We start from the raw sequence: 8,281 nt of genomic DNA, 5'->3' as shown, positions 1-8,281 counted from the left end.
TCCATAACCATAGGAGCTGATTCCTCATAATAAATACATACATATATATATATATATGATTAATTTTGTTTCTCTGGAGAACCCCAGCTAATTCAGACAGTACCTGCCACGTAGTGGACCTTCAATAAATTAATAAATGATCAATATTAAGAATTACGTTTTGGGGGATGCCTGGGTGGCTCAGTCATTAAGCGTCTGCCTTTGGCTCAGGTCATGATCCCAGGGTCCTGGGATCAAGCCCCGCATTGGGCTCCCTGCTCAGCGGAGAGCCTGCTTCTCCCTTTCCCACTCCCCCTGCTTGTGTTCCCTCTCTCACTGTGTCTCTATGTGTCAAATACATAAAATCTTAAAAAAAAAAAAAAAAGAATTATGTTTTGGGGCACCCGAGTGGCTCAGTTGGTTAAGTGTCTGCCTTCCGTTCGGGTCATATCTCAGGGTTCTGGGATCCAGCAGGGAGTCTGCTTCTCCCTCTCCCTCTGCCGCTACCCCCTGCTTGTGCTCTCTCTCTCAAATAAATAAAATCTTTTTTTAAAATTATGTTTTTTAAAATATTTGCTATTTTAATAGATGAAAAATGGAAACTTCTTTGATGTTTGAAACTTGCATTACTTTACTATTGATATTGTGTGTGTTTATTAATCAAATGCATTTTCTCCTTTATAAATTTCATATTTTTTGTCCATTTACCTATTAGACCCTTTATTTCAGTGAATTCATTATAATTGTAATTTATTAATAAAATTTTTATGATTTTTTTTTCCTAAAATAAATGTCATCAAATAAAGGCAACCACTGGCAAAATAAAAGCAAATCTTTGTAATCATAGAAAGAAAACTACAAGCAGGAATAAATATTAATTCAAATACTGGATGATGCCATCTAGTGGAAAATTGATTTTAACTTCTTTCTCTGAATCAGAGATTCCCAAATTTCAATGCCCCAAATTTGGTATTTATGGGACTTCATTAAAATATATATTCTAGTCTCTAATCTGCCCAGAGATTTCTAACTCACTTAATGTGTATGATAACCCAAGAGTTGTGTGTCAGTATTATCCACGTAGGAAACCATAAAAATTCCATGTCAGTTAAAATTAAGGTGCCCAGTGGTACACTGTGTTCACTTCTTAACCAGAATTTTCACCAACTTCACCACAATAAGTCATTTTGCAGCTGGTAGCATTTTTCAATATGCAATCTGTGCCAGCCCCTGTGCTAACTGCTTCACCTGTATTATTTTATTTAATTCTCTCAACAACTCTAGTAAGGTAGGTACTATTACTATACTATCTTACAGATGACAAGATTGGGGCAGAGAATTTAAGTAACTTCCCCAAGGTCACATAGCTATACAGTACCTGAGCCCAAAGCCCCATCACATTATTATAATGTGCACAGGGCTCTGTGATGGGAAAGATGATAGTCATGCCAATAGCAAAAAAGGACTAATAACTTTACAATTCTATATTGTCATCTACATTCAGCTTAGTATACCACATGCAGAAATGAGTTATATTCCTTAATTACAAAGGGCTACTTAAGGACATTTTATAACTTAATATCTACATGGTTTGGCCTAATGTATCACACACTCAGATGTTCCTAACTATTGGTTGTTGATTTTTGGTTTTATAAATTAGAGGACGTTTTTAATGCTTTGCTGTTACTCTCCATTTCCCCCAAATACTAACTTAAATGAAAGTAAACTGACCTGCTTTGAAACTTCTAGGTGGCAGCAAACTAAAACTAATTTATTTATAACTGGTTAGAAAACCCAGGTGATAGGGATCAGTCAGCCAGGCTAGCCAAACTAAGGCTAATGAAACTGGTCTCAAGCATAGTTGTCTGCCTCCATCCCACAAGGGCTAAGACCCTAGGCCTGTCCCACCTGGCCTGGGTCCACGCAGTGCTGGGAGAAGTCAAGCTCTGCTTCCCCATAGCTCGCCGAAACATAGTTAAAATGTATCTTTCTTATAATCCACTCCTTCTGTAGGGCCCAAAGTATCAGCTAACTACAACTGAAAAATTACTTCCTGCTACTGCCTTGGTAGGAAATAAGGCGAAAGCAAACATAGGAACTCTACAGTAGTCCCTCTTGAGGCTACATCCCTGAAAACTGCCTGATGCTGAAGTCTTCTGAGCATTAGTGAACAAAAAGCATCAAATAATGTAGCGTATTTTTAAAAATAAACTATAAAAATTTCTCCATTTTCACATGGCTGAGTGGAAGAGAAATCTGCAAATATAATCTTGTATCTGTATCTTTGTGTCCCTCACTCCCACCCCTATCTCCCAAGAGCTCAAAGTGTAAAATGATAAAGTCCAGTGAAACAAAAAAGGTTCAAGTCCATAATCAGCAAAACAAAGGGAAAAAAATTGATGACTAACAAAGAATCTTCTAGCATACTGTACAGAGGAAATAAAAATAACAACAGAGAACATTAACTGAGCATTAATTTGTCCCACTTTTCTAAATGTTCTTTGCATGCATGACCCCATTTTAATCCCCACAAGGAGGAGATTTCAGGAGGTAAGTGCATTATCTTACTCTACAGGTAAAGAAACTTAGGAAGTCATTTCTGGAGTCACACAGCTCGTCAGCCCTGCACCAGAAACCAAGCTGCCAGGCCCCGGAGCCCAAATCTACCACACCGTAACAAAGATCACTTCCTTAGAGCGCCAGAGGCAAACTTGAGGCGAAAAATCCATTAAATGGATTTCCCACTCAACTAATGGACATCTGCCTGATTACACAGTTACTTAGAGACCTTGCTGTCTGCAAGATCCTCTATAAACCGGTTGTGCTTTATTATGCAGCTGAATTCACCACAGTGTAAGAATCTGGACGTCGTGGAGCTTAAGAGGCCTGTGGTATTCTTTTCAGGTTCTAAAGTTCTAATTTAATAAGAAAAGGGGGGGGGAGAGACAAGGTTATAGGAGCTATCTATGGTAAAGATTTACATAAGACAAACCAATGCTTTTAACATACCCAATATGACAATGTGGTTGAAACCTCCTTTTGGAGATAACCACGTCGGTGCAAGTTTCAAACACTGTGACTTTGAAGTCCGGCCACTGGCTTCCTGGCACCCCTGAGATAAACCCTAGTGAAAACTCAAAATACCCCAATTTAAGCACTGGTTTTGTTTGTAATTTGTAAACGCGGTGGCACAGTCGCTAGAGCCCTCTGGCGGCAGGCCGCGCCGGTAACTACCGAGCGGTGCAGCGGGAAAAGCGGTCGGGTCAGGAGCGCCCTCGGAACCAAAGCGCTAGCTCCTGGCGGCCCGGGGACGGCGTTTCCGCAGCACCGGGGGCTGGGGCTGGCAGGCTGTGGGGCTGACTGCGCGGCGCTCGGCTGAAGCGGCTCGGTTGCGGCCTGCTGGACCATGCTGAGCGGAGCGTGCGGCTGGCTCGCCTCAGCGCTGCGGGGTCCACGCGTGCCACCGTTCGCGGTCGCCCGTAGGTGCCTTCACGCGTCGGGGTCACAGCGGTCCGCGGACAAGAGCGAGAGGCCCGGAGACCCGGCCCGCGCCTTCGACCCGGCGCTGCTCGAGTTCCTGGTGTGCCCCCTCTCCAAGAAGCCGCTCAGGTGCGATTCGCCGTCTCCGACTTTGCGTTCGCCCCCTCCCGTGGCGGGGAGGGGGGGGGCGGTGGACCGCGCGGCCGTTCACAGCCGCTGGGGAGCCCTTCAGGTCACTCCGGGTATTTTCCGCTGCCATTTTCTGGCTCCGGCCCCGGCCCACTACGACGCACCTCCGACTGCGGCGGGAAGGGCGGGAGGCGACCGGAGGGGAGCCGAGCCCCGGGCCTCCCAAATCAAGCCGCCCACCCGCAGGGAGGGGTCGGAGCGTTTACAGGTTCGCCACTGGCTGCGCAATTGTATCGCCGGGGAACTTTTTTTTTTTTTTTTTGAATGCCGATTCCCGGGCACCACCCCAGGCGGACCCAGTCAGCCGGTCTGGGGGCGGGACTAGAGCAAGGTGTTTTCTTAAAAGGACCCTCAGTGGTGCCAATGTACCGCCAGGTTTATGAACTGTTGGGAGTCGGGACTGGTCCAAGGCATTCAGATTTTTAGGCCAAGATGATGAAAAATAACAATTCTTGTGAACCTGTACAGCTGATGCCTGACGATCTTAAACGTTTACGCTATGTGTGCTGCCCCTTTTGGCTCTTAGTTCTGGACTAGCTGGGTTTTGTAAAGGCTTCCTTGAACCAAGAGTCGGGAAAAACAGCTCTGGGAGGGGAAGATAAAACAAGAGGAAATCAGAGAGGGAGAGAAACCATAAGGGACTCTTAATCATAGGAAACAAACTGAGGGTTGCTGGAGGGGACGTGAGTGGGGGGATGGGGTAACTGGGTGATGGGCTTAGTTAACGAGGGCACGTGATGTGATGAGCACTGGGTGTTATATGCAACTGACGCATCACTGAACTCTACCTCTGAAACTAGTAATACATTACATGTTAATTGAATTTAATTTTTTTTTTAAAAAGGCTCTACAGCTCCAGGCTACTAAAACTGAACGTTGACAACACTAGTATTGCAGATTGAATATACTAAACACCAAAATGTTATCAGTGGTTATTTTTGGGTGTACATTGCTAGTTATTTTTTTCAATATTTTTGCATTTCTCTTAACTAGATTATTTTCCGTAATGAATACACTCACTGTTTTCTTACACCTTGAAATGACCATTTGATCTACCTTTTAGTTAATTGTGTAGCTCACTGCAGACCTGTTTTCTAAAGTTTCCTCATTTCTGCTATCTCATCTTCCTTTTATTTTGTATATCTTGATTTTTTAGTGGTTTCCTTCTAATGGTTCAGCTCTGTTGCTCTATTAAACATGCATTCTAAAGTGGGGAAGTTGAATTTTTCTCTAGTGGCTGTTTCAGTAGTAAATTAACTGGGATGGTCTTGAGGTTGCCCAGAGTAACGAAGGAATATTTGGATGAAAAGGGGAGATTTTTTTCTGACTGGATTTTAAAAACTCATATTAAGGTATAGCTTGAGAATAAAGTGAAAAAGAAAATATGAGAGAAACTGACTAAAATGGGAATTAGAGATTCATTTTCTAAAAGAAATGTTTCAATTGGGTAATACTGCTTTTAGAATTAGAAGCAGTGTAATTCTGTTTTTGGAATTAACACTGTCAAGAATTGGATAAATGGGGGTGTTTATTGAACACCAAGCTCTTCCAAGCATTTTGTTTTCACAATTCATTTTGTTTTCCTTTTCTCCCCTCAGATATGAAGCATCGACAAATGAATTGATTAATGAAGAGTTGGGAATAGCCTATCCAATTATTGATGGGATCCCTAATATGATACCGCAGGCAGCTAGGATGACACATCAAAATAAGAAGCAAGAAGAAATGGAGCGGCACTAGATCATAATTAAAAACAGCAACACACACAACTAAACTTTCTTAATACCACTTACCTTTTTAAAAGTCAGAGTGGCAGGTAATAAGTGGGGGAGAAGAATGTTTCTGTCTCTTCCAACGTTGACTGTCCTTATTCCGTTGGTCTCTTTAGCAGGACTGTTCTACTCAGCCTCCGTGGAAGAAAACTTCCCACAGGGCTGCACTAACACAGCCAGCCTGTGCTTTTATAGTCTGCTCCTGCCCATTACCATACCAGTTTATGTGTTCTTCCACCTTTGGACTTGGATGGGTATTAAACTCTTCAGGCATAATTAATACAACCAGAGCCAAGAGGACATATATGTCATGTCTATCTCTGAAAGCTCAACTACATGGAAATACAGGAAACCCACTTAAATTGCAGGAAAGGTGCTTTGCCTTGCTTCTCTCAGAGGTTCAGGACTATGGGAGGCCTAAGCTGCAGAAGTTTCTTTGGTATTTTTTGTTCTGCCCTTGTTTTTTGAAAATTCTAATTAATAACTACTGTATCAGAAGAAACATTTAAGCAGTTTCTTGTTGGATAGTAACAGTCCCAACCATCACCTGATGACTTTCTTACCCTATTCATCTAAAAATTAGTAATTAAAATTTTTATATGTTTATTTTAAAGTATTTGGCAGAGTTACATGTTACGGATGACTAAAATAATTCATTCCAAAGGAGTTGTTATGTTGGAGTAGTTGTAGAGAAACGTATTTCAGCTAGTGTGCTATAAAACTATAATAAAAGGGAAATTTCATGTACTTGCAAACATTCTGAGTTTGTAAAATTATCTTCGTTTGTCAAACAAGATGACACTTTTCCATTAAAAACAAAGTGTTTTTTTGTTTGGTTACAAAAGTGTGGTTCCAAACGAGGGGAAAGGTAAAAATATTCTAAACTTTAAACTGTAGGCAATGTTTAGATAGGCACTTAATACCCCACATAGAATACTACCCCAGGAAAATATGTATCTTTGGGGATAGAGGTAGGGTTGGAAGACTTGTAAAAAGCTTTTGTGTCCTGTTGAGCTTAGAGCTATGTTTTGAATCACATTTCAGTTTATTTTCCTGACTTAGGAGACCTGTTTAGTACTGCATTGCTTTAGTGTATTCTTTTTTTTTTTTAAGGTTCAGTGTATTCTGTAGTACAAATCATGTTTTTAAAATCACTTTGTGGGGGCACCTGGGTGGCTCAGTCGTTAAACGTCTGCCTTTGGCTCAGGTCATGATCCCGGGGTCCTGGGATCGAGCCCCACATCAGGCTCCCTGCTCTGTGGGACGCCTGCTTCTCCCTCTCCCACTCCCCCTGCTTGTGTTCCCTCTTGCTATGTCTCTCTCTGTCAAATGAATAAAATCTTTGAAAAAATAAATAAAATCACTCTGTGGTACTCAACACCAAAAAAACAGGACTTGAACATTGTTCCAAGGAAGACCTACAGGTAAGCCAACAGACATGATAAGATGCTCAACATCACTTAACATCAAGGGAATGAAAATCAAAACCACAACAAGATACCACTTTACACCTTTCAGAATGGCTAAAATAGACAAGAAATAAGTGTTGGGAAGGATGTGTAGAAAAAGGAACCCTTGTGCACTGTTGGTGGGAAGGTAGATTGGTGCAGCCACTGTGGGACAGTAGGTTCCTCAAAACAAAAATAGAAATACTATATGATCCAGTAATTCCAGTGCTGGGTGTTTACCCAAAGAAAACAAACACTAATTTTAAAAAAATATATGCACTCCTATGCTTATTGCAGCGTTATTTACAATACCAAGATATGGAAGCAGTCTAAATTCAATGGATGAATAGATGAAGATGTGGCATATACATGAGGCTGGAGGGAAGAGGGCTTGGGAGACAAGTTGATCAAAGTAAAGCCATTTTGGTTTTAGGCCGACCCTTACCCCAAAAGTCAGCAGGTCATAAAAAGAGTCACAAGATCCAAATCCTAGAAGATTGTAAGACCCCACTCTCAACAGCAGTAAAAGCCACATAGGCTGGACATTTAAGATCTTAAAACTTCCCTGTGGGTAATCCCACAATCCTAAAACAATGGAAAAACAATTGCCTAATGTGAATGAGAAACCCTAAGGTAAAGTGTAAGCCCCTCCCTATATGGTTAGCTAATTTAAAAAAAAAATGTATAGGGGCGCCTGGGTGGCTCAGTCGGTTGAGTGGCCGACTCTGATTTTAGCTCAGGTCATGATCTCAGGGTCCTGCTATCGAGCCCTGCCTTGGGCTCACTCAGTGGGGAGTCTGGTCGAGGATTCTTTTCTCCCTCTCCCTTTCCCTCTGCCCCTCCCCCTGCTCTCTTTCTCAAATAAATCCTAAAATAATTTATAAAACCCTTAGAGGCAAAGGAGGATCCTCTTCCTCTCCTGGAAAAGACCGCTACTTTGTCTATGAAGTTGTTTCTTTCTTGTATACTTAATCTTTGTCCCTTTCTCTAGATGGCTTGCTCTTGAATTCTTTGCACAAAGCCAAAAACCCTCTTGGTGAGGGGCCTGAAGCCCTCTTTCTTGGGGCCTCAGCCTGTCCCGCATCACATACACAAAGGAATATTACTCATATGTAAAAAAGAATGAGATCTTGCCATTTGTGACATGGGTGGACCTTGAGGGTATTGTGAAATATGTCAAAGACAAATACCATATGATTTCACTTACATGTGGAATCTAAAAACCAAAAAGCAGAAATAGATGCAAACACAGAGAACAAACCAAGGTGGGGGGGGGGCAAATACAGAGAACAAACCAGAGGGGAGGGTTGCCAGAGGGGAGAGGTAGGGGGAATGGGCAAAAAGGTGAAGGGGAGTGGGAGGTATAGGCTTCCAGTTACGGAATAAGTCACGGGAATAAAAGGTACAGCACAG

The 8,281-nt window shown here is 42.2% G+C and overlaps 2 protein-coding genes across 2 annotated transcripts; both read left to right on the top strand.

Moving 5' to 3' along the window:
• The first annotated feature begins 3,285 nt into the window (after positions 1 to 3,285).
• PYURF (PIGY upstream open reading frame) lies at positions 3,286 to 5,388 on the top strand. Its single transcript, XM_025873419.2, has 2 exons — positions 3,286 to 3,588; positions 5,247 to 5,388. The coding sequence occupies exons 1-2, from the start codon at positions 3,386 to 3,388 to the stop codon at positions 5,386 to 5,388; spliced, it is 345 nt and encodes a 114-aa protein (XP_025729204.1). The 5' UTR covers positions 3,286 to 3,385.
• Positions 5,389 to 5,484: 96 nt separating this feature from the next.
• On the top strand, positions 5,485 to 6,780 carry PIGY (phosphatidylinositol glycan anchor biosynthesis class Y). The gene has a single exon (XM_073891936.1). The coding sequence runs from the start codon at positions 5,485 to 5,487 to the stop codon at positions 5,698 to 5,700; it is 216 nt and encodes a 71-aa protein (XP_073748037.1). The 3' UTR covers positions 5,701 to 6,780.
• Positions 6,781 to 8,281: the final 1,501 nt, after the last annotated feature.

Source organism: Callorhinus ursinus, unplaced genomic scaffold (genome assembly GCF_003265705.2).
Source record: "Callorhinus ursinus isolate GAN/ISIS: 27379988/994484 unplaced genomic scaffold, GSC_fseal_2.0 scaffold4, whole genome shotgun sequence".
In the NCBI taxonomy this organism is placed as follows: Eukaryota; Metazoa; Chordata; class Mammalia; order Carnivora; family Otariidae; genus Callorhinus; species Callorhinus ursinus.
Note: the sequence above shows the minus strand (reverse complement) of the source record. Positions and strands in the feature narration are given on the sequence as shown.